Raw genomic sequence first — 27,548 nt, 5'->3', positions numbered from 1 at the left:
CTTTTACCTTTCTTAAAGCCAAACTCATTGCAGATAACAGATCCTCAATGTCCTTTTCCATTTTTCTCTACATTACTCTTGTGAGCAACTTGGGTGCACGGGCAGTTAAGGTGACTGTGCAATAATTCTTGCACTTGTCAGCTCTTGCTATCATTGGAATTGTGTGGACGGTGTTTTTTCGAAAGTCTGGCAGTATTTTGCCTGTCTCATATGTTCTACACTACAGAGTGACTAGGCATTCTGTTACCACTGCCTCCAACGATTTTAGAAATTCTGACGGAATGTTATCTCCCCTTCCGCCTTATTTGACCTTAAGTTGTTCAAAGCTCTCTTAAATTCTGATTTGAGTACTGGATCCCCTACCTCATCCCTGTCAACTCCTGTTTCTTCTTCAATCGTGTCATCAGACAAGTCTTCTCCCTCATAGAGGCCTTCAAATGTACTCTTTCCACCTATCTGCTCTCTCCTTTGCACCAATAGTGGAATTACCATTGCATTCTGAATGTTACTGCCCTTGCTATTAATTTCACTGAAGGCTATTTTGGCTTTTCTATACGCCGAGTCAATCTTTCCAATCATCATTTCTTTTTAGATTTCTTCACATTTCTTGGGCAACCATTTCCACTTAGCTTCCCTGCACTTTCTATTTATTTTATTCCTAAGTGACTCGTCTTCCTGAATTTTCCCGAGTATTTTTGTACTTATTTCTCTCGATCAACTGAAGTAACTACTACTACTACTACTACTACTACTACTACTACTACTGGTCTCCATGGTTTCATTGCAGTTACCTTCTTTGTACCTATGTTTTTCTTTCTAACATATGTGATTGCCCTTTTTAAACACATCCACTCCTCTTCAGTTGAACTGACTACTGAGCTATTCTTTATCGCAGTATCTATAGTCTCAGACAACTTCATTCCTTAGAATTTCTGTATCCTACTTCTTTGCATACCGATTCTTTCCTACTCTTCATCATTACCAAATTGTGATCCAAGTCTGTATCTGCTCCAGGGTATGCATTGAAATCCAATATCTGATTTCCGAATCTCTGCCTGACCATGATTTAATCTAACTGAATTTTCCGGTACTCTGACCTTCTCCAAGTGTACCTCTTCCTTTTGCGTTTCTTGAACAAAGTATTCACTATTACTAACCAATACTTAAAGCAGAACTCAATTAGTCTTTCTCCCCTCTCATTCCTACTACCAAGCCAATATTCTCCCATAAACTTTCTTCTACTTATTCCACTACAACTGCATTCTAATCCTCCATGACTGTTATTCAGTTCCCCTTTTCCTACTAATTCACCCACTCAATATCCTTGTATATTTTCTCTGTCTCTTCATCTTCTGCTTGCGACACCAGCATGTGTACCTGCATTATTGTTGTCAGTGTTGGCTTGCTGTGAGTTCTGATGAGAACAACCCTATCATATAGCTGTTCCCAGTAATTTACCCTCTGCCCTACCCTCCATAATGACTCCTACTCCTGTTATACAATTTGCTGCGTGCTGTTTATATTACCTTATTCTTGACTGACCAGAAATCCTTATCTGCTTCCCACTTCACTTCACTGACATCCACTATATTCTAGACAGAGCCTTAGGTTTTCCCTTTTGTGATTTTCTAGCTTCTCTACCACATTCACATTTCTGACATTTCAAACCCCCCGACTCTTAGAACAGTATTCTTTCATTGGTTATTCAATCCTTTTTCTCATTGTCACTTCTTCCCTTGGCAGCCCCTTCGCAGATCCGAATGGGGGTACTAGTCAGAATCTTTTGCCAATGGAGAGATCATCACAACACTTTTTCAGTTACAGGCCTAATGTCCTATGGATACAAATTGTCTAATGCAGTGGTTTCCATTGCCTTCTGCATCCTCAAGCCATTGATCATTGCTGATTCTTCTGGCTTTTAGGGACAGTTGCCCATCCCAAGGGCAAGAGAGTGCCCTGTCTATCAGCCCCTCTCTGCCTACCTTTGACTACGGCCATTGGCAGAACAAGAGTGACTTCTTATGCCACGAGGTCTTCAGCCAACATTGCTGTTTCACTTTACTTAAAATTTAGGCAGTAACAAGGTTCGAACATAGGACTGAGGGCACTTTGATTACTATTCAAATATGCTACCCTAGACAAAGGGCCCATGTAATGCCAACAGCTGTAGGTGACTACAATATCATGGATATAACATCAATTTCTGACACCTGCCTCGATGTTAAATGGACAATTTGCCCCCCTCCCCCCCCCCCCCCCACTTTTTTTCTGCAAGGCAAATTCACTCTGTGTCACTGTGTAGAAAACTGGTTTTGAATCTTAAGTGGACTGAATTTTCATTATGAAGGTCATGTTACTTAAATTGAAGATAAATGGCTTAATTGCCACAGTTTGATAAAGTAACAATACATTTTATGCAAGTAATTTGGGGGTCAGGAAGACCACTCACCAAATATGAGAAGCATTGTGACGCCAAGTGACACACACAAAAGAGCATGATAGCTTTGCTAACTTTTCAGAAGAAATCAACTGATTGTGTGTGTGTGTGTGTGTGTGTGTGTGTGTGTGTGTGTGTGTGTGTGTGAGAGAGAGAGAGAGAGAGAGAGAGATGGGGTGGGGAGGGAGGTGGCAATTCATTGAGAGGGTCTCCTTTACTCTTCCTTTACTGTAGTTAAAGATATATCTTTTATATCCGTCCAAGAAAGCATGAACTTCCGGGAGGTGAAAAGGTTGCACACAATGAACCAATGTTACCACATAGTCATTCATTTCCAAACAAAATAACTGATTGCTTGTGTATGCACGACTCCACTATCAACGACTGATGATACTGGTCAAAGCTGATTCATGCACTTTCTGAGCTTGGCTGCTATATAATAACTTTCTTCATAACTACATCACCTAGTTGAATCCTTGAACTATCTGGGTTTCTGATGCTATGAATACTTAGAGATAATAAGGTCAATTAAGCAAAACAGAAATTTTTTGTTGCAGTGTAGGCACATTCTTGGGTCAGAGACTAAATTTATTTCAATAATACTATGATGGACTTATCTAATGTTCAAAAACATACACAAGAATGGACAATGGATCAGTTCAATGCCTTCCTTTCTTTTCTTGGTTCTTTAACAACAACAACAACATGAACATGTGTCCTTCTGGCCCGCCCCCCCCCCCCCCCCGCGCCCCCCGCCCCCTCCGTCAATTGGTGTCAAGTACTACTTTCAATCGTATGCGTTTACACCATTAATTATGACACAAAAAAATAAGAAATTGAGTTTGCAGTTGACACAGTGTAAGAAGATCCCGGACAGCTTGTAGCACTGTTGCCTGCTTTCAATAGCGAAGCTGCAGGTGAAAACAGCAGCCACCTACAGGACTGGGGCAACACTGGGGCATTTACAGAATTGCGTTCCATTATTGGTTGAGATATGTCCATGAAGCTGCCATGACAAGCCCATTGCAAATATCAACTTAGGCTGATGCCAACAGGAGGCCGTCTGCTAAGAAATTCTTAAAAGACTTTAAGTTTGATATCTGGTGAACAGAACAGTACAGGGCTGAAAGAAAACTGCATTTTTAAAAAACTGCCAAATGTACAATTGCAAAAAGCTTATGGCCTGGGAATGGAATATTGCAAGAGTAGGTCTAATAGTGAGAAAGACGATACTGATGTAAGTAAATTCCAATGAAGAGCACAGTGAATGAATTATCACAGTTGTAACCCAGTATAGTACTACAAGGAACCATACCTACTAACTCTCAGATGATACAGAGATTGGAAAATTGTACAATAAGATAAAAGAAATTATTCAGGTTATTAAGAGAGATGGAAATATGTTTATGATGGGAGAATTCAACAGAAGAAAAAGAAAGAGGAAAACATGACCTGGGTAAAAGGAATGGTAAACTGCCTGACAGAATTTTGCACAGACCACAATTTAATTGTTGCAAATGATTTTCTCTTCCAGGAGGAACCACTTTATCACAGTACTGCCCATGTGGGCAGGTGAGTTTGTGACAGGTCTCTGCAGAGGATCCAGACAAAAGGTGCCTCACAGCACCCCATCTGATTTATGTTGCGCTCAGTCCCTACTATTATCCATCTCCACATTCCCTTCCTTCACATACTTCACCAGCACAGGTGGTGTGCAAGATCAATAGAAAAATGCATCAACTCCGGCATCGATGAAGCAGGGCAGGGCCACACCAACTCACAAGCCCATTCTGACAAAGGAGGAGGGTATGTCACTGGACAGTAAGTCTTGAGTGTTATACTTATGTTGAATAGATACATCCACTAAAAGTTTTTGGCATACATCACATCTGTGTGTGAAGGCAGTATATCCTATCCCCTTTTAAGAAGGGTGATGGTGGATGACAGATGCCTTAAAACTGGTCCTTTCAGCTAATGTACAGTAGCCCCAACAGAAGAGAGCTCGGTCCTGCAGGTTGGCAGTTGATCACTGGATTGACAACCATACACCAGAAAAATTTAACCAAGTTAAAAAGGGACAATTACAGTAGATAACACATTATAGGATAGATGTAGTGGCATTGCAGTAAACTAAATCGGTAGCTTAAGATGGCTGCACAGCAGATAGGAAAGTTATAATATTCTATGGATGATGATGATTAAGAAGTAGTATGGTTTGTGGGGCGCTCAACTGCGTGGTCATCAGCATCCGTACAAAGTCACAATTTCTACACAGTCCATTTTCTTCTCACAATCCAATCTAGTCACTCTCTCAAATGATGATGATGATGAAAACACACACCCAGTCCCCGGTCAGAGAAAATCCCCAAACCGATCCGGAATCTAACCCGGGACCCTGTGATCCAGAGGCAGCTACGCTAACCCCTAAACCACGAGCTGCAAAAATATTCTATGGAAGAAGATCTGAAAGAAATTTTGGGATGGTTCTTGCCCTCAGTAAGAACATGGCAAACAAAATGGAGTTCAAAACTATGAGCAAGTGTCTGTCATTTCAGTCACCCAGAAAAGCTGTAATGTGGCCATCAATGTTCATGGCCAGATTGAGAGCAAAACATGCCAAAACAGATATTTATGAATTCCCGAAAAGTAACACACATCTACTTCTTACGTGCATTTAACACAAAAGTGTAAAAATAAACTATCTATTCTCTGAGCACAGGAATGTACAGGTTGCACAAAAAAACAAAAAAAAAAAAAAAACAAACAAAAAACAATAACACCTTAAGAACGTCAATACCTACCATTTCAGCAAATATGGTTATCAGTTCAACAACAGTCCTCATACGAAAATTCATCCAGGAACAGGATGCTCACCGGTCAGAAAAATTATCAGTCAGTCAAAAAGATCACGAAATGATAGACACATACAGCACAGGCAAATAGTAAAGGATGCCAGACCAACAATCACTGGATTGTAGGACAGACAATTTCTTGGTGCAAGCAAAATTTGACCTGGGGAAGTTCAGATTTGGTAAGAAAATAATGAATGTAAACCCATGGTTTTGTGCAGCAAATCTAATAAGTGTAGAATAATGTCAAGAGTTTAATTCAGAAATAAATAGCCATTTTGATACACTAAAAATGTAGACGATGGAAAGAAGGAAGAAAGATTAGAATTTAACATCCTGCTGACAATAAGGTCATTTGAGACAGACCACCAGCTTTGATTATGCCAAGGATGTGGAAGGAATATGGACATGCTATTTCAAAGGTACCATCCTGGCAAGCCTGGAGAAATTTAGAGAAATTGCAGGAAGCCTAAAGCTGGATGGCTGGACAGCGATTTGAACTGTGCCACCTCATTTGGTGTAGATGATTAAGCAGAAGGAGAAGGTGTAGCACACTGAAGACGTCTGAAGCAGTGGATAGAAAGAAAAAACTGGGGACAAGAAGTTTGTCTAGTGAGGAATGTGGAGTAGTAATTAAGAGAAAGAAGAAAGCATGTGAGCTACGGCTAAAGGATATAGATAACAAAACACTGAAGAAAACATATCTAGAAGCAGGCAGAGAAGCATGAACAGTGCTGAGAACTGAAAAGATGAATAACTGAAGCCCGGACAGCAGAAGATTTTTCCATGTGGAGACAGCAATAACAGGGTTCAAGATAAATCTGAGTGGAAAAATTTTGCATTTTTTTCAGACTTTTATCCCACTACAAAATTGCATGGGGAGCTTTTTTTTCCACTGTAAGATCAAATAAAGTAACTAACTTTTTACACAGTAGGCTGCGGATTGCAATATTACACAGGTGAAATTGTGCTGTTTATATTGGTAGCAATGTCAGAAACTATTAAGTAGCTTTTCAGAATATAAACCCTTGCAGTATGTAGACGTTCTAAGAACTCCATTGTTACAATAAACAGTGTGAATACCATAAAAATAATAGACTTTCAGATTTTGACAAAAAATTGTTATAAATGTAAATTAGTGAACCATGCAGAATATATCTGTTATACAAACTATGAAGGAACAAGTGGTGGAATATGGAGACCTTGCAGCTATTAAAATTTCCAGTTGATTCATGAATGAAACTGGTATTGTTATTCTAAGTTCTTAGGTAATGGGGATTCAAAAGCATGCGATGGTGTAGTAGTAGTAGCAGCAGCAGCAGCAGCAGCTCGGCCCTATGGTGATATGATTATCACAAAAATGGAATGTGTGAATTGTGTCCAAAAGAGAATGGGCATCTGGCTGAGAAAGCTGAAACTAAGTTTGAGAAACAAGAAACTTTCAGATGGCAAAACCATAAGGGATGGCTGGCAGACAAAATTATTGACGAATTAAAACAATGAGATTGCTATTAGGACTACCATATTTCACAGACTATAAGATACACTTCTTGCTTCGAAAAATTGCCTCCAAAATTCAGGTGTGTCTTACCACGAAATTAATATACAAAAATGTCTAGTGTTTGACTTAAAATTCCTGCCATCATAAAAACGGCCATATATCCAATGCCATCAGAAATCTATCCCTATCTAGCAATGTTGGGTTCAACTGGCAGTAGCAGTACATCGATGCGACAAACATGAGTTGTGGGTATTCAAAAGCTTGCTAACACCGTCTCCCCTGCCCGCCATTGAAAACCCAGAACACTGTCTACATCATTGCAATCTACAGTGCTGGTGAACTTTTAATTGAAAGTGATTTGTGTTATTTGCAACAACACAATATTTTTGTTAGCATCTAATTTCACAACAGAAAAAAATGAAAGGTGTTCATCTGATACAGGCTTTAAATTCACAATAATTGCATATGCAGATGAACATGGAAACAGAGCAGCTCAGTGGCATTTTGGCCTTCCATTAACACAAAAAATCCATTCGCGACTGGTAGGCTAATAAAAACGAGGAAGACTAAATGTGCAAAATGGCCAAAGTAGATGATGTATTGAAATGGATTCAAGGACACCATCAAAATGGCACTGGAATTAATCCAAAAATGATTCAAATACATGCTTATAAGTGAGCATAACAGTGGAACTTAACAGACTTTATGGGAGGAGATGGTTGGTGCTACAGGTTTATAAAACATCATCAACTTAGCATGCCAGCCAAAACCAAAATATCTAAGAAAATGCCACATGAGTGTGAAGAGAATATTATCTTTTCATTGCTTATTGTTCAACATAGAGAGAAAACCAGTGTGGAACTAAGCCAAATAGTGAATATAGACAAAACTCCTCCGACACTTGATGTGTCAAGTAATAGAACTGCTGTCATGACAGGTACTAAAACTGTAGCTATAAAAACAAATGGGCACGAAAAAATGCTCTACCTTATCGTCCTTTCACATTGTGCTAGTGGTACTAAACTTAATCCAACAGTCCTTTTCAAGTACAAAACAATGCCCAAACCTTCTGAAATACCACCAGGTTTTTTTTGTTATGGTTTTATGGTGCAAAACTGCTACAGTCATTAGTGCCCGGTCTGTGACTTAGGAAAAGGTAAAAAAAACGAAACTGGAAACCAGCAGCAATGGGAACGAAACTCAAAAAATTGGAGAAACTAAAAACAGAAGGAAAGCTTAAAAAACCACTACAGATAGGGATTGGTTGTCCCAAAAAAGAGCTTGAAATGACTGACATCTCACAAGAGTTGGACAGATGACGATGGTATGAAATTATGGATTAACAGAGTGTGGGAGAGAAGGAAAGTTGCTTCATTGAAGAAGAGTTCTCTTCTTCTGCTAGGTCAGTTTAGCAGTCATTTGAAAAATTCTGTGAAAGAGAAATTGAGACAGGGAAGTACAGAGCTTGCTGTTATTCCAGGACGACTCACTTCACAACTGCAACTTTTTGATGTCTCAATAAATAAACCATTTACAGTATATATGAGAGAGAAATAGAACAAATGGACAACTGATGAAACCCAACATGTATTCACGCCATAGGGAGCTTTAAACTGACCTACAATCAAACAATGTGTCAGTGGATAGAACAGTCATAGTCTATAGTGAGAAAAGGCATTATTATTAAATCTCTCATGAACTGTGGCATAAGTAATGCTCTCGATGGCAGTGAAGACCATCTTATAAATGAAGAGGACAATGATGACAACTAAGAGGATGAGGAAGAAAAACACCCAGAAGAAGCAAGGGGGAAGAAGAAGAAAATTCAGAAGACAATTTTCAGGGATGTTAAAGGTCAGTTTGGTTTCTTTTAGTCTGACTTTGCAATCTAAAAATCCAAATGATAAAAACTTTTTAAAAAATTAAGGTGCATCTTACAGCCCGTAAAATACCATAACACTGACGATTTGTTCTTCCACAAACTGTCAACAAATGACATACGAACACATCAGCTTTGACCTCCCGGACCAGATACATGGTGCAAGTAGCACAATGTCTGATACTTGAACACTTCACCCAGGCAGAAACATGGCATATCAACAGTGTCATGCAAGTCATGAGACTTGGCACATTGTGACTTGTAGAAGCAGTCTCTACATGGTCAGACTCAGAATACAAATGCGTCTTTCAACAATCTCATATGGACTCACAGTAAAAAATGTTTTTGTTGGGAGGAAGACTAAAATGAGGGAGTCTGTGACACTGTTATTGCTTTTAATGATGGTAACATTGGTAGTGTGAAAGTGCTATAGCATACAGGAATTATTCCTGGAGTAATCTGCAAAGAAATTCCTTGGATGAATGAGGTTCACATTGATAAAGCACAAAATGCAACAGAAATGGCCATTAAGGAGTCCAGAAGGGAGAAAAGAACAAGATCCATGGAAAATTATCAAAATGGTGATAACAGCATGGTACAGGGTGCTCCTAAGTGAAAAAAAAGGTGGCAAGTAAGGTTTAGTCATTTTAAACATTAGACACTGTTTCAGAAAATTTACATTTTCAGTTGCATTATCCCCTAAATCTCAAAATCCCTTTGAGCAGAGTATTCAAATTTTCAGGGATTTGCAACATAGATATACTGAGTCTACTGAACTAAAATAAAAACATAATGTTAAGTACAATTAAAATTATTTTGAAGAAAATACAAAAAAATTATACAAAATGTTAACCACATAATTAAAAATATTATTCCTCCTGAATCCCTGGCTGAAATGCAATTATTTTAGTTCAGCACATTAAGAACATAACATGTAATGGGCTGCACAAGTTTCATGTCAATTGCTGTATTGGTTTCCGAAATACAAGGAATCTGAGTAACAAATTTTAACATTGTCAATACAGGGAACACTTTCAATTCTTTATTGCACAAGAACTAAACATTGTACAGATGTCACACACGTGAATTCGCCATGTTTGCGACTAGTGCTCACTATCGGGAAATTACGAAACTATGCTGTGGCAGTATACACGGAAAAAAAACTTTCAGGGTTTCTCTTCAAAATGACATATGTATGATATCTGTACAATATTTGGTTCTTGTGCAATAAATAATTGAAAGTGTTCCTGGACTTTATGTACAACCTGCATAGGCAGGGCTTCCCTCAATTCATGGAGTCAGAGCATAAGTGGCAAAAATGGAAACACGACTAAGGACACTGAGTCAAGTGATGGAAAAGTTATTTCAGTGAGCTACTCAACTACCTTAACCCAGAGCTAAGTTTTAGTGAAAACCAAGCAATAACAAATTAGACAAATATTGATGACACGGAGAAAAACACAGCGCAAGCCACACAGAAGATGAAAGGCAATAAATCAGCAGGGGAAGATATGGTTTATACAGAAATGCTTAAGAATAGAGACCGAGCTTGCAAACTCTTTCAGTTCCTTTGGCAGACTGTGGCATTGCCAGACAGCTGGAGGACTGCAGTCATCTGTTCAATATACAAGAACGGAAGCAAGATGGACAGCTCTAACTACCATGGAATCAATCTACTTCACAGTTATTTTACAAAAGCTAAAACCATTTGCAAAAATTATATGTGAATATCAGACTGGACCCCATCCATGCTGCTGAACTACTGACAATTTGTTTGCCATTTGGCAAATTTGTGAGGAATATTGGTGAAGAGGTAGATAAGTCCAGCTATTGTTCATAGATTTTCAATGAGCTTACTGCATTAAACCTCTACAGAACTCACTGAAATGATTAGCGTGCACACACACACACACACACACACACACACACACACACACACACACACACACACACACACACAGGAAGGTGGCAGGTTTCTACTATTTGCTTATGCAGACTATGTAACATTAGTGAGCAAGAGTGAACAAGATGTTGGGAACAGATATATATATATATATGTCTGCTTGTGTCTGTATGTGTGGATGGATATGTGCGTGTGTGCGAGTGTATACCTGTCCTTTTTTTCCCCCTAAGGTAAGTCTTTCCGCTCCCAGGATTGGAATGACTCCTTACCCTCTCCCTTAAAACCCACTTCCTTTCGTCTTCCCCTCTCCTTCCCTCTTTCCTGATGAGGCAACAGTTTGTTGCGAAAGCTTGAATTTTGTGTGTATGTTTGTGTGTCTATCGACCTGCCAGCGCTTTTGTTCGGTAAGTCACCTCATCTTTGTTTTTTTATATATATATATATATATATATATATATATATATATATATATATATATAATGGAAGGAAACATTCCACGTGGGAAAAATTATATATAAATACAAAGATGAGGTGACTTACCGAACAAAAACGCTGGCAGGTCGATAGACACACAAACAAACACAAACATACACACAAAATTCAAACTTTCGCAACAAATTGTTGCCTCATCAGGAAAGAGGGAAGGAGAGGGGAAGACGAAAGGAAGTGGGTTTTAAAGGAGAGGGTAAGGAGTCATTCCAATCCCGGGAGCGGAAAGACTTACCTTAGGGGGAAAAAAGGACAGGTATACACTCGCACACACGCACATATCCATCCACACATACAGACACAAGCAGACAAGTGGATGCATATTAGGTTATCAGTATGTCTGCACTGATATGTCTAACATTGTGTATATCTCGAAACGTTCTTCAACGATTAATTAAAAAATTTTAAACGATATACAAATAACCGATCAGGCGGGCGTGCCCCATATATCCTGTTTAAAACCCACTTCCTTTCGTCTTCCCCTCTCCTTCCCTCTTTCCTGATGAGGCAACAATTTGTTGCGAAAGTTTGAATTTTGTGTGTATGTTTGTGTTTGTTTGTGTGTCTATCGACCTGCCAGCGTTTTTGTTCGGTAAGTCACCTCATCTTTGTGTGTATATATATACACACACACACACACACACACACACACACACACACACACACACACACACACACACACACACACACACCATAGTATCAAATATAGCAGGATACCACTCATAAAAAGCAAAACATATGCAACTAAAGTGAACTAAATATGCACATGAACACTTCACAGCTGATGAACACCATTTAAAATCTATGGGTTCAAGTATCAGGGAAGTTCTAATCAAATATCCATTAACGTAGGTGAAAGAATTTCTGCTGGCCTTAGGAGACTAATAAACCTTCAGAGTTGTTCAAGTATAAAGGCATTTCAAATTCCACAAAATGATCATGAACCAGCCCAATGTTTTACATCATCAAAAGAGTCAATGACCCCAATGGACAGGTCTCATAATCCTTACATCAGAGACCCAACTTCCTACGAAGCTTCCGTTGTCCGCATCAGAGCTAAATGAACCATGGGCAGATCAAGATACATATTGGAAGATGCGTAAGAAAGAGGCAGAAGGTATGAATGCTGTCAACTGAGAGGACATAGCACCAGACTGATTAAAATGGAAATCTACTGTCAATGCAGTGGATGGTATACAGGGCCAGTGACCACTGGATAAGTAAGTAAATTAAACAATGGAAAATCCAGGATGACAATATTATAAAAAAGGACAGATTGCTACTTATCCTACAACAGAGATGTCGAGTCACAGATAGGCGCAACAAAACGTCTGGCAAACAAGTAAGCTTTTGACCAAAATGTTGTACATCCGAATCAGCCAACCCCCCCTCCCCCCCCCCACACACACACACAGAAATTCGTGCGCAAATGCATGTCACACACATGATGACTTTCTCTGGCTGCTAGCCTCAGCAGCTAGAGAACCACACGTGTGTTGCCCAATTCGGACTAGGCTTTTTTGGCCAAAAGCTTACTTCTTTAACAGTCTTTTTGTTGTGCCAATCAGCGATTCAGCATTTCTGCTATACAAAGAGTAGCAATCTGTCCTTTTCATAAGTTAACATTACGTTTAAGAAATGTGAAAGAAGGTTTTATGCTTGGAAACGAGGACACTGGAAAGTTTCTTACAGAGGATGCTTTGTATTGATACTGTCACTAGTTGCTCAATAACATTGTTACAATGACTATTTTTCAGGTTTTTGAGCCCCTGTAGGCTCACCCTCAGATGGTGTGTATTTACAGGCACTTTATGTCAGGTGCAGCTAGTTGCTACAATTGTGGCAACATTATGGAAGTATGACTCTTCAAAATGATACGTTTCACACGGGAGAGGAAAAAAAGCGCACAATTGCACTTGGATTCACAACTTTTGTACAAAACTATCAACTTCAGTGGCAAGACTGACACTTGGTGCTCATGTTAAATGCACTCCATCAACTCACTATAAGTCACCCATCAAACTACTCTAGACCTTGGGCTATGCTCAGATCAGTATTTCACCACAACTAAGATCGCATATTCTCATTCTTTGGTATCAGCACTTCATACAATATACAAGCAAAATGAGCAGAGAATAGAATGCTGACAATCTCCAGTTGCACATCACACTCTACAACATCATATTATGAATCAAGACTGAAGTTCGTTACTGGTACGCTCAACTCACCCCAACCTGCATACATCAAAATTAGATTATATAAAATACACAGAAAGCAAAGAAATTTTCAGAGACTTAGACAATAATGTAGTTTATCGCCACTATCATTCATTGTTTATTTGGACTAAATAATATAGGAAAGTAATGCATCCATTTGATTTATAAATTAACAAAAACATAGCTATGAACATTATTATTTGCAACTGATCACATACCATAGCTCTCATAGATTTCGTAACAGTTTTCAACAACGTCAACTGGAACCAACTAATTACAACTCTAGAGCTGATTAAACTAAACGGCAGAAAACAAAAGAATAAGATATAATATGTCACCATGCTTATTCAACACCTACATAGAATATGCAATAAATGGTACAAAGAATACTGTACAGGTATCAGAGTAAATAGTGAACAAATACAGATACTTAGGTTTGCAGATATGGTTATGATAGCTCCAGATGAAAGAAATCTCCAAAGAATTTTAAAAGTCAGGGACATAGTACTGAGGGATGAGTACAAAACAAATTAATTCAGAATTACACAACTATTCATGTACTCCAAGGAGACTGTACAAATTAAAACCAGAGGAAATAAAATAAGAACAAATAAGATCATATACATATTTCAGAAGTAAGATAACTCAAGATGGAAAAAGTGAAGACGATGTACAACAAAGAAAGAGAAGCACATGAGGAAAAAGTCAATTAAGAGCTGCATTTGGAGTGTAACATGTTACAGCCGTGAAACATAGAAAATACACAAAAATGAAATGAAATCTCTGAGCATTTGAGGTATGGTACCAAAGACATGGACAGATAAAGCCACCAAACAGGAAGTCAAGCAAAGCACTGGCAAAGGTTGTTTAGGAGAACAATAGACAGAAGAAGACACAAGTGGATTACTCACATAATCCAACACACTCAGTTTCTTGTAGATGTCCTCGAAGGAACATTACAAGGAAAGTTAACCTGAGGAAGATTGTGACAGTCATTCTTAATATAAGACACTGGTGTACAGGGTGCAAGAGTTTGTAACTAGGCAAAACTGAATAAGTTAGTTTCTCAAACAGTCAAATGAATGACAATAATGAAGGTGAATTAATGCAAATAGCTGAAAACCAAGAAGGCTCACAAACATCTCACATAAACTTCAAAACATTCTCACAAGGTATAATATGACAATTTCAGATATTGAAACATACGCTACAGCTGTAATTTGGAGAAAAAAGTATAATCTTTCTAGAAGGTAAAGGCCAATCAATGACAAAGGAAGACAACAAGTAACAGACAAATGTGGGTACACTATTTTTGCAATTTACAACCAAGTATACACACAGAGAAATTTAACAAAACATCATACAATAAATGAAATAGAATACTGAAAAGGAAAGTCTATCTTGAGCAAACTGATTAAAACAGAATGAACAGTGCATGGATGAGCTTCTTACATTATCTACCACAGCTTTGCAGGACAGAGTGATAACTGGATACTCAAGTAAACAATGGTATGTTTCTGAAATTGTATATCATGTTCCAGGTTACTTGGTATCAACATCTTATTATGAACATCATATTGTTAATGGACTGAACAGTTGTGTATGGTTGCACAATGGGAGATACTCAGTACTGATATAGGATGACAATACAAAAAGGTGTTTTCTGCATGTCTTACCCTGACTATTATGGAAAATGAATGCTTAGTAATATTTCATCCACGTATAGGGTCAACGGAAGCGTGCCATTACACCCATTGTCTTTGACCTGTGACATAATGGTGGTGGTGTTGTGCAGGACGTCACTACAGTGCAATGTTTTTGAGTTGGTTGTGTTTGTAAATGTCGTGTTGTATTTGATGGTGAGCGTCTGGTGGGGGATATGGACGTGCCGAATTTAACGTGTGGTACTGGAGTCATTCGAGTTTGGGTTGTCATCTTGCTAACGTGATTTTGAGTTTCGGTAGTTCGTGCAGTAACATGGGTTGTGGAAGTGTTTTCATGGAGTTACTAAGGGTTTTTTCTTTCTTTCTCTCTCGGTGTTTGTTGTGCAGAAGAGAAACAAGTCTTAACTTTTTTATTAAGTTAACATGTGGGTGTTTTAGGAGATCTATTTAATTTTGGAGAGAGAGAGAGAGAGAGAGAGAGAGAGAGAGAGAGAGAGAGAGAGAGTGTGTGTGTGTGTGTGTGTGTGTGTGTGTGTGTGTACGAGACATTTGGGAATTTGCCTCCACTTTTCAGAGTTGTAGGTGTGTGGTTTTGTTGGTGTAGTGGAACGTTATAATTTTAATTGTTTCTGGATATTATTTGTTTTCAAATGGTGCAGCGCTTTTTTATTGTTGTTTATTTAGCTTTCTCCCATCCTAAAGTTCCACTTTTCCATGGTTGCCTGTTTTTTTATTTTCGGAGTAAGACATTGTGTCATTTTTATTTTTGTTCATGTTTGTTGGAATGTGTATAGAGTGACGTATTGTATACACTGGAACCGGCTGTTTCTGCCATACTGATGAAGTCATAGGTCAAAGTAAATGGTTGGAATCAGATGATTCTGTGCCTATGTATAATAACTGCTATGGCCTAAAATCCTACTTGATAAGGAGACATTTCTTAAAGAGCTCAAGAAAGTGAAATGGAATTTACATAACAAAAGGGCAGGAGAGTCAAGTTCTACATTGTACTGATGTCACTGGAATGAAGCATGTGTTCAGACTGCATTAGGAGGGTAGAGGAATGCAGCTATAGTCTTGTTGAAGAAAGAAGTACAGCATTCAAGTTATTCATGGAAACATCCTGGGTGCCTAAACTTGGATTTGAAGTCCTGTTCTACATATACATCAGAACATACACTCTTTAAACCACTGTGAAGTGCATGGCAGAGGTATTTTACATGGTACCATGTTAGGGCTTCTTCCTTCATATTACCATGTATGGAGTGCAGAAAGAACAGCTGTGTAAATGCTCTGTGTGTGCTTAATGAGTCTAATATTGTCATCACAGTCTCTACATGAGAGATAGTTATGGGACTGCAAAATATCTCTAAATTATTCACTTAATAATGGTTCTCAAAATTTGTAAGCAGGCTTTTGCAAGATAACTGGTATATGTCAGAACAACAGCTAGTTCATGTTCAACATTTCTGTGACACTCTCCCCTGGTTCAAACAAACTTACTGCCATTCAACCCACTCGTCTTCATATATACTCAATGTAGCCTGTTAGATCTAATTGGTATGGGTCCCACACACTTCAGCAACATTCTAAGATGGGACACTCAGGTGATTTGTAAGCAGTATCATCAATGAACTGGAATAAGAGTTCACTGTCTTAAGAAGAGTGTCATTGTGGTCATTACACACAGTGATGTATCAGACACAACAAATTGGCCAAAACATGCATCCACTGCAGATGGGATTAAGAGGCAAAGTAATGTGTCCACCTCCACATTTACATAACGAAATACTGGATTTCTAGAAAGAGTGAGCCATTTTCAAGTGATACACATATACAATGGGTGGTTAACATATCTTTAAGGAGCTTATACACTCCATTCAATTTTAATTTGAAATGAAAGTGCAAAGTTTTTATTCATGGATAAATGGAATACCTGCCACATTTGACACCAACAAATTGAGAATTGTCATCTTCCCAATTTAAATGGGGAGTCAGTTACAGGTTCTGTATATTATCTTACACTGTTAACCTGAGCCAAATGAACTTAAGTGTTCAGTTACCGACAAATATAACCTAAAGCGTTGTGTTGCAAAAAAACTATCAGCTAAGAGAAAAATTTCTCATCGAAATGTAATTAATATTTGCTTTTCAGGTCATCTACATGCTCTTGACAGAACAATCTTTTTGAATGCGTAAAAAAGAAAAAAAAGGGTCGGCAGAGATTACATCAATCTGAGGAAAAAATTGTTGTATGCGCAAGTAATGACGTAATCGATAAACTGCGACAACAACTTTGGAGGTTAATGTAAACATGCTCATGCAGCTCAGATTAACGAGCTGAATACCGTGTTTATTCTATCAATATGACTAACACACCTAACAATGAGACAAAACAGACGTTAATTTTCTCATACATCAGTGTCAAGCCAAGAATGATCAATGTCAGAAATCGGTATGATGGTACTCACATTAACCAATCCGAAGTAGTGTTCATTCGGTGGGAACTGATCTGATCCAATATCTCGTTCTAGCTGCGAAATGTTTGCACCCTATACAACAAAATGTAAAACAATTAAACATATTATTGTTTTGCTGACAGATAAATGACAGGTGTAAAGCACACGCGTTCCTCAATAAGGTCCACGATTGTAACACGACGTGTTCCTTGCAGGCAAACTATAATTTTTAAAACCCGAAATAACAGCAATAGATTATATTAGCTTACCATTATGGGCACTACAGTAATCACATTGTAGCGTACTATGTTGGACTTTCGCCCAATTCTGCCATGTTTTATCGTAACTTCTGAAACGCCATCTACGACATCCTGAATTTTGTCCACACAAGCGTCTGTACACAGGCGCTGACAAGAAGGGAGTGTGAGTCGTGTAACAAACTTAACTGTAAATCAGTTTGGGTGCTGCATTACTTGAGAAAATCACTGTGCCCAATAAAAAATATGTGTAACAAGTGCAGCAGGTCCAACATTAAGCACATAACAACACGTATCGTTTATTATCTTAATAAAGCTGACCGCCTTATCAGAGCGGTAGTCAGCTGTTTGTTAAGTACAGTGCATGGTATATAAACATTCAGATGAATAAGAAACAAGTTCAAACACAGACAGCTGGTTACATATTCTTGGTTGAAATATTGATAGGTCATTGCGTGTAAAGTGCAAAGGAACGTTATCTTGCTCCCTAAATAATCATGTGACTGTATGACAGATGCGCTGTAACAGAGGTTACCGTCACATCTTGTAGTGAAAGCAAGAAGGATGTCTCCGGTTACATTTTTCTTACTCCCGGTTTTCGCTGCAACGTGCTTCGCCGTAAATACAATTACAAGAATAGATCCAGTTAACAAGCTGCCAATTGTGATAAATACATGGGGATTCACAAATGCTACAGCAAAAGGTACTATACATTAAATGCTAATCTTACTTTACACAGTGATCACGTTGAACTGCCGGTTCGTTAAATTTTCAGTCTAATAGAATAATTTGATAGAAAAATTCCCCCCCCCCCCCCCCCCTAAGATTGTCGTTCTGGTCATTTTACGTTGCAATTATTGAGATACACCCTCGTCGTAATTTCGACAGACTTTGCTACAAATCGAAGTAGATAACAGTGACGTGTATGGAATTGTGTTAATTATAAATGCATTGAGAACAACACTTGTTTACGTGCTTTACATATTCTCCTAATGAGTTCGAGGCAAGTTGAAATAGCCTAATAGTAACATGCCTCTTTTATTGGATATTTCAATATTAACTGCACTTACTACAACTTTGTTTCCCGAGCAGAACATGATTAGTGGAACTACTGTCTCTCATCTGATACTGTAGTGCTATTGTTGCACTTATATTTACCTTTCCTGACCATGCGATCTTGTTACACCTCTATTAGGCATATTTTGCTAATTTCTTTCTGTTTAGATCATTTGTGAACTATTGATTCAGGTGCTATATTTCATCACTGCTTAACTTCTTTCACTGAATGTATTACTGTCTTGGAATGTTATTGTCCTCATACTTCAATATTAAGTTGTCTTTCATTAGATGGTGGTTGTAGCCTTAGTGTCACTTGGCCTCTCACACTGTGTCATTCTAAAAGAGTTGCTTTAATTAATGACAAATTTGTACATCATTCTTCTGAAAAAGGAAAACAACCAATAAAGATAGTGCTGTTCTATGCTCATAAACTCATAGTCTGTTATTCATAACTGTCTGTACTTTGTACATCCTAAGCAATAAATGCTTTTGACTGATGAACTTAGAAGTTAAGTCCCATAGCGCTCAGAGCCATTTGAACCAATAAATGCTTTACATCAAACAACCGTTGATTACATAGGACGCATGTAAAATGTAGGAGAGTATATTAAACAGTGGTAAATTGCACAGGATTGAATATGATTTTTTTAAAAATTTAATTCAATTAAAAGGTAGAAGGCACATAATTTTCAGTTTTAGATTAATGTAAGGCAATGCATCAAACTGATATGGGGTCAATGTAATCACTTGGAGAATTAAACCATAACTGTGGAGAATCTTTTCTAATTTGTTTAAAAATTTTATCTTTGTATTCTTACTTGCTAGTGTAGGCTGGCAGTGCATTGTAAAGCTAAACATTGGTGTGGTTTGCATGCCTATGTGTTTGAGTAATTTTACTCATTCCATAAGAAGGGCTGTGCTGTTTTGGATGTTGTAATTGTGATAGTCAGCATTTGTCTGAAAATCTTATTGAATATAGTATATCTGCCTACCACTGTACTGTGCAAATCAGCATGAATTACATGGTAGAGATTTCTTCTCATTGTACTACATATTAAGATTTCTTCCCATTCCATTTGTATATGAAGAGTGAGAAGAATGATTGCTTAAATGCCTCCCTGCACACAATACTCAGTTTAATCTTATCTTCAGGGACACTACAGGAATGATTTGTAAGGGATTGTACTGTATTCCTAAAATCCTACTTAATGATGGCTCTTGAAACATTGTGATAGACGTATGTAGGACTGTTGCCACCCATCTTCAGGTGTCTGGCAGCTTGGGTTTTCCAGCATTTCTTTGATCCTCTCCTGTGGGTCAAACAAACCTTCAACCAGTCGCCCTGCCCTTCTTTGTATACATTCAATGTACCCTGTGAACCCTATTCGGTCTTGGTCCCACATATTTCAGCAGTATCCTAGTTTATGTGGCATGAACGTTTTGTAAGCAGTCTTCTTTGTGGGCTGATTGTATGTTTTCAGTATCTCACTAATGAACGAAAGTTTTCCATCTTCTTTATCTATGACTTAGACGATGTGACCATTAATTTCATTTCCTGTTTTGCAGTAGTTTTGTAGAAGGATTACTTTGGAGCACTTGTCATCACACTTTTATCATGTGTGAATAACAAGACTTTGGCTGTGTTATCCAAAGTCTCTATGTCATTTACTATATAAATGGTAAATAGTATATACACTCTGTGTAAGACCTGGTTGTTGTCAGGAGAGTGCTCTTCTTTAATGAAATAATCTTCTTCTTTTTTTTTTATGATGAGTGGCGGTCCCCGTAAAAGTTTTAATCCTTACATTGCAAGGGACTGGGAATTGCTGAAGTATCTTTATCATGACACATTCTGTGCTGCATACATTTGAGATAAAATGTGCAGAATGGTGTCTCTGTACAAGGTAAGTCATATGACTTATATAATCCTTCATCATCATGAATTGCAAATTATTTTGTAAATTGTAACCCCCTCCCCATTGAAGAACATCTGTCTGAAATTTCACAAAAATCTCTAGCCCACAATTGTTGCCCTCCCCATGTGAACTTGGGTTTGGAGAACTTGGACTTCATGAGCTGGGTGGGGGTGTTTAGTGCAGCTAGTCCTCTATTATTGTATACCATTGGTGTGGTTCAGTGACCACCAATCTGTTCAGTAGTGGAGCATTGGATCTTCGCTTAACCATGCGGATTATTTGGAGACCTGTACAAAAAAAACTTCTTAAGCAGGAGGTGAGCCTCATGCTTGAGAGGTAGATAGCTATTTGAGACAAAACAGCTGATGGCAGGCAGTCTCTGGAGCACCTGCCGCAGCTGCTTTACCCACATCTTTACTCTGCACAGTGAAAGAAGAGCCCTGAGAATTGCCAATGTTATTTCTAACTTTCAAGCACAAGGTGCAAAAGATTGTCACCAATATTCTGGATGCCATAGTTGCCTACAACTGTGACAATAGTGCTGCGTTGCCATAAAAATGTTAAGAAAATATTGTTATGTAAATGGTCCCAGGAGTTGCATGAAACAACTGTGATGCTGCCATTCTAACCAGCAATGGTCTTCTCTTTCTATACAGCCTATAGATATGCCAGGCTCCCTCTAGGTCAACAGATAACTCCCTAGTTCCACATGAGATTTGAAATGGCAGCTTCTAAATCAAGATCCCAACCTTCTAGTAAAATGGTGAAATGGGTGAATCAGTGAATGGCATTAACTTCCAACCAAATGAGCACACTAGAAATCAATCCGGTGTGTTAATCACAAGTAGAGAGGAGAAGAAATTTGAGAGCTGCTCTCCTTCTCCTCAAGGAGGACTGTATTCGGGTCATAGTGGAAGCTGTTATTAATGTTTCCTTGATCTTCTTATGTGTGTTTTACCGTTGAGTCAACATAACAAAACTTCTTTTGGTATACTTCCTTCTTGCTTTCTGTTCAGGTACAAGAGGCACTACTACTACTACTACTACTACTACTACTACTACTACGTGATCAGGCCCAGTGGACCGCACGCATCTACAAGTTTCCTCCTCCACTGTATTCTGTCCATTGCTGCTATCCGCCATTCGTCCACATCTATTGACATTTGTTTTAAATCTTCATGGAGTCCATCCCTCCAACGCTTCTTGGGTCTCCCTGGCGGTCTCTTTCCTGTAGGTGTGAAATCCAGGAGCTTCCGAGGCCATCTGTGATCCTCCATCCGGGCCACATGGCCGGCCCACTGCACTCGTTTGGCTTTGACAGCTCCTGCTATGTTGGGCTGCTGGTATAGTTCCTCAAGCTCTTGGTTGTATCTGATCCTCCATTCCCCTGTATCTGCATCCAGAACCGGACCGAAGATCTTCCGAAGCACTTTTCTCTTAAAGACAAGGAGCTTATGGAAGTACTGTTTCCGGATACTCCATGTCTCACAGCCATATACACTCCTGGAAATGGAAAAAAGAACACATTGACACCGGTGTGTCAGACCCACCATACTTGTTCCGGACACTGCGAGAGGGCTGTACAAGCAATGATCACACGCACGGCACAGCGGACACACCAGGAACCGCGGTGCTGGCCGTCGAATGGCACTAGTTGCGCAGCATTTGTGCACCGCCGCCGTCAGTGTCAGCCAGTTTGCCGTGGCATACGGAGCTCCATCGCAGTCTTTAACACTGGTAGCATGCCGCGACAGCGTGGATGTGAACCATATGTGCAGTTGACGGACTTTGAGCGAGGGCGTATAGTGGGCATGCGGGAGGCCGGGTGGACGTACCGCCGAATTGCTCAACACGTGGGGCGTGAGGTCTCCACAGTACATCGATGTTGTCGCCAGTGGTCGGCGGAAGGTGCACGTGCCCGTCGACCTGGGACCGGACCGCAGCGACGCACGGATGCACGCCAAGACCGTAGGATCCTACGCAGTGCCGTAGGGGACCACACCGCCACTTCCCAGCAAATTAGGGACACTGTTGCTCCTGGGGTATCGGTGAGGACCATTTGCAAACGTCTCCATGAAGCTGGGCTACGGTCCCGCACACCGTTAGGCCGTCTTCCGCTCACGCCCCAACATCGTGCAGCCCGCCTCCAGTGGTGTCGCGACAGGCGTGAATGGAGGGACGAATGGAGACGTGTCGTCTTCAGCGATGAGAGTCGCTTCTGCCTTGGTGCCAATGATGGTCGTATGCGTGTTTGGCGCCGTGCAGGTGAGCGCCACAATCAGGACTGCATACGACCGAGGCACACAGGGCCAACACCCGGCATCATGGTGTGGGGAGCGATCTCCTACACTGGCCGTACACCACTGGTGATCGTCGAGGGGACACTGAATAGTGCACGGTACATCCAAACCGTCATCGAACCCATCGTTCTACCATTCCTAGACCGGCAAGGGAACTTGCTGTTCCAACAGGACAATGCACGTCCGCATGTATCCCGTGCCACCCAACGTGCTCTAGAAGGTGTAAGTCAACTACCCTGGCCAGCAAGATCTCCGGATCTGTCCCCCATTGAGCATGTTTGGGACTGGATGAAGCGTCGTCTCACGCGGTCTGCACGTCCAGCACGAACGCTGGTCCAACTGAGGCGCCAGGTGGAAATGGCATGGCAAGCCGTTCCACAGGACTACATCCAGCATCTCTACGATCGTCTCCATGGGAGAATAGCAGCCTGCATTGCTGCGAAAGGTGGATATACACTGTACTAGTGCCGACATTGTGCATGCTCTGTTGCCTGTGTCTATGTGCCTGTGGTTCTGTCAGTGTGATCATGTGATGTATCTGACCCCAGGAATGTGTCAATAAAGTTTCCCCTCCCTGGGACAATGAATTCATGGTGTTCTTATTTCAGTTTCCAGGAGTGTAGAACAACAGGCTGTATCAGGGTTTTGTACAGTCGAATCTTGAACTGTCTGGAGAGAGATTTGGACCGAAGCAGTTGTGCTAGGCTGTGGTAAAATCGGTTTCCTGCTTGTATTCTGGCATTGATCTCTGCTTCACATGACGAGTTCTCAGTGAAAAGTGCCCCTAGGTATTTGAATTCTTGCACTCTCTTGTAGGAATGGTCCCCAACTAGCAGTGATTGTAGATGATCAGCAGTCTGACAATGACCACGCGTCATAACGAGGTACTCTGTCTTAGCTTCGTTTATGTTTAGCCCAAATTTGCTGGCAGCCTCCTTTAGTGCTTTGGTCATTTGCTCCAACTCCTCTTCCGACCTAGAGAGTAAGCAGATGTCGTCTGCATAGGCTAAGTATGCCAGTCTCTTTCCTTCGATTTCAATCCCTTCGTTCTCTTGGAAGGTCTCGCGTATGATCTTCTCGAGGGCAAAGTTGAACAGGATAGGGGACAACCCATCTCCTTGCCTGAGTCCTGTCACAATTTCAAATTCCTCAGTTATGCGATTTCCCATCTTCATCTTTGCATGTGTTTCGTTCAGACAGATCTTTATCAGATTGATGAGTTTCTCTGCTATGCCAAACTCCCTTAAACAGTTGAGCAGGCTCTTGCGATGTATGCAATCATAGGCCTTCTTAAAATCAACAAATAAAATATGCAAATCTTTATCCCCAATCACTGATTCTGCCACTGGCTGAATTCTATGTATGAGGCAATTGGACAGGATCTTATAGCAGACGTTAAGCAGGGCGATTCCTCGATAGTTGTCACATTTCAGTTTGTCGCCCTTCTTATGTATTGGACAAATCAGAGCTGTTTTCCACTCTCCTGGTAGTTCTTCTTTGGTCCATATTGCCTGTATCAGTCGGTGTATTTTTTCTGCAAGTTTCTCTCCTCCTGCCAGGATCATTTCAGCCTGTATTCCATCTTGACCTGGACTCTTATTCTGTTTAAGGTGTCTGATTCTGGTTTTTATCTCATCCAGGGTAGGTGGGGGATAGTCTGCATCGGCTGTAATTGGGTACTGGAAATCAAACTGCAGTTCGGGTTCATCACAATTTATCAGCTGTCGAAAGTACACTTTCCATCTCTCAGCTATGTCCCTATTGTTCGTCAGGATCTTATCACGGGAATCGTTGACAAATTTCTGCTTGGCCTGGTGACCTTTGCAGAGGTACTTCACCCTCAGAAACATTTCCCTCGTCTTTTGTCCTCTGAAGTCTGTTTCTGCTTCAGTGATGATATTCCTTATGTATTTCCTCTTTGCTCTTCTCAGAATTGCTTGTGTAGTCTTTCGGACCTCCTCAAATTGTGCTTTGGCCTGTGCCAGGTTTGTCCCCTTCAGCCATTTGTTCCTGGCTTCCTTTCTCCTTTCCAGGGCATCTGCACATTCCTTTCCAAACCAGATCTTCTTGCCCACTGGGTTTCCCATGACTGTTTCCTTTGCTGTATCCCTAACTGAGCTCTGGATGTTTCCCCACATAAGTTCGAGGTCCTGATTCGCGTCCACTTCGCTGAGTGCTTCAAAACGGTTACTAAGTTCCAACTGGTATCTGGTCTTCGTTGCCTCATCTTTTAGTTTCTCCACATGGTACCTTTCCACTCTTTTTAACTTAGGCCCCGTTCTTCCTTTACACTGTATGTTTAAATGGCCTCTGACCAGGAAATGATCACTCCCACCTTCGGCACTCCGCGCTGTCTCAACGTCTAACACCCATCTCTTGGCTCTGAGATCAACGGCAACATGGTCTATTTGATTTACAGTTCTCCCATCTGGTGATACCCAGGTTCCTTTATGTATATTTTTCCGCTGGAAGTTTGTGCTGGAGATGAACAACCCTAATGATGTCGCGAAGCTGATGAACCTAACTCCATTGTCATTGCTTAGGTTGTGTAGACTGTGCCTACCTGTTGTGTCTTGGAATATTTGTTCTTTCCCAACCTTGGCATTCATATCACCAAGGAGGATCCTCAGGTGTCCATTTGGTATGGCGTCCATCACTGCCTCTAGCTGTGCATAGAACTCGTCTTTCACTTCACATTCGCTCTCTTCCGTGGGAGCATGACAGTTCACAAAAGTCGCCTTAATATGCTTTACTTCCAGTGTTAGAACAGATATTCTTGGGTTGACTGAAATGAATTCTGAAACATTAGTGGCCAACGTCTTACTGACGCAGAAACCAATGCCTAACAGATGACCTCGTTCACAGGCTCCATACAGAATTGTATAGTTGTCAACGTCAATGCTCCCAGCATCGTCCCACCGGATTTCTTGCAGTGCAACTAGGTGCAGTTTGTACCTCTGAATTTCCTTGACCACACTGATTGCAGCTCCTGTCTTGTACAGACTCCTTACATTCCACGTTCCAAATCGTATACCGTTTCTTTGCCATTGACATCGTCTATTTTTGTCAGTAATGTTCCGAGGCTTACTTGTAGTCTTGAAAGCATGCACAATTTTTAAATTTTTTTAAAATTTTATTTTGTTGTTGTTGTTGATGATCCTATCTTATATATTAATAATATTCCGTTCTCTCCACAAAACATTAGTTTTGAATTTATCTTTGTGCAACCTTTCTCAGCTCTCAGATACATGTACCTATTTAGTATTCATCAACCTCATTTGCTTCCTCATTTTTCTAGATAATGACTCTCCTTTTTACACCCACAAAAGATTAGAAGGATAGCAGTAGGTGAAGCCAGGAAACTCAGTGAATGTGCTAGAGTGGGTGAGAATTACATTCATGAAGTTGCATGATGCAGAGCCATCATTGTTCTAGATGCCGTGGAGCTATAGAAAGAGTGGGTGCGTGAAATTTTTATTGAATTTTGATAGCGAAGGGAGATGAAAATTTAATAGTCATGGGTGACTGGAATTCGACAGTAGGAAAAGGAAGAGAAGGAAACGTAGTAGGTGAATATGGATTGGGGCTAAGAAATGAAAGAGGAAGCCACCTGGTAGAATTTTGTACAGAGCATAACTTAATCATAGCTAACACTTGGTTCAAGAATCATGAAAGTAGCTTGTATACATCGAAGAACCCTGGAGATACTAGAAGGTTTCAGATAGATTATATAATGGTAAGACAGAGTTTTAGGAACCAGGTTCTAAATTGTAAAACATTTCCAGGGGCAGACGTGGACTCTGACCACAATCTATTGGTTATGAACTGTAGATTAAAACTGAAGAAATTGCAAAAAGGTGGGAATTTAAGGAGATGAGACCTGGACAAACTGAAATAAACAGAGGTTGTACAGAGTTTCAGGGAGACCATAAAGGAACAATTGACAGGAATGGGGGAAAGTAATACTGTAAAAGAAGAATGGGTAGCTCTGATGGATAAAGTAGTGAAGGCAGCAGACGATCAAGTAGGTAAAAAGACGAGGGTTAGTAGAAATCCGTGGGCAACAGAAGAGATACTGAATTTAATTGATGAAAGGAGAAAATACAAAAATGCATTAAGCGAAGCAGGCAAAAAGGAATACAAACGTCTCAAAAATGAGATCGACAGGAAGTGCAAAACGGCTAAGCAGGGATGGCTAGAGGACAAATGTAAGGATGTAGAGGCTTATGTCACGAGGGGTAAGATAGATACTGCCTACAGGAGAGACCTTTGGAGAAAAGAGAACCACTTGCATGAATATCAAGAGCTCAGATGGAAACCCAGTTCTAAGCAAAGAAGGGAAAGCAGAAAGGTGGAAGGAGTATATAGAGGTCTATACAGGGGCGATGGTCTTGAGGACAATATTATGGAAATGTAAGAGGAGGTAGATGAAGATAAAATGGGAGATGTGATACTGCGTGAAGAGTTTGACAGAGCACTGCAAGACCTGAGTCGAAACAAGGCCCCGGGAGTAGACAACATTCCATTAGAACTACTAACGGCCTTGGGAGAGCCAGTCCTGACAAAACTCTACCATCTGGTGAGCAAGATGTATGAGACAGGCAAAATTCCCTCAGACT

The 27,548-nt window shown here is 40.1% G+C and overlaps 2 protein-coding genes across 3 annotated transcripts in view; one reads left to right on the top strand and one right to left on the bottom strand.

Annotated features, from left to right (window-relative positions):
* LOC124804800 (ubiquitin carboxyl-terminal hydrolase 46) overlaps nt 1-17,983 on the bottom strand; it is a 95,497-nt gene extending 77,514 nt beyond the window's left edge. Inside the window, exons 1-2 of one of the 2 annotated variants that reach the window (XM_047265134.1) lie at nt 17,667-17,983; nt 17,410-17,490 (exon numbers count right to left, since the gene is read on the bottom strand). In XM_047265134.1, coding sequence (XP_047121090.1) covers nt 17,410-17,490; nt 17,667-17,669 — 84 coding nt within the window. In that variant the 5' untranslated portion in view covers nt 17,670-17,983. The remainder of the gene's footprint in view (nt 1-17,409; nt 17,491-17,666) is intronic. The other variant, XM_047265136.1, reaches the window with a different exon arrangement.
* The window catches only part of LOC124804801 (N(4)-(Beta-N-acetylglucosaminyl)-L-asparaginase-like), a 174,682-nt gene continuing 164,942 nt past the window's right edge, over nt 17,809-27,548 (top strand). Inside the window, exon 1 of the mRNA XM_047265137.1 lies at nt 17,809-18,357. Within this exon, the coding sequence (XP_047121093.1) occupies nt 18,219-18,357 (139 nt within the window). The 5' untranslated portion in view covers nt 17,809-18,218. The remainder of the gene's footprint in view (nt 18,358-27,548) is intronic.

The sequence above is a fragment of the Schistocerca piceifrons genome, chromosome 7 (genome assembly GCF_021461385.2).
Source record: "Schistocerca piceifrons isolate TAMUIC-IGC-003096 chromosome 7, iqSchPice1.1, whole genome shotgun sequence".
NCBI lineage: Eukaryota > Metazoa > Arthropoda > Insecta > Orthoptera > Acrididae > Schistocerca > Schistocerca piceifrons.
The sequence above is the reverse complement of the archived record's forward strand: the minus strand, read 5'-3'. Positions and strand labels throughout refer to the sequence as shown.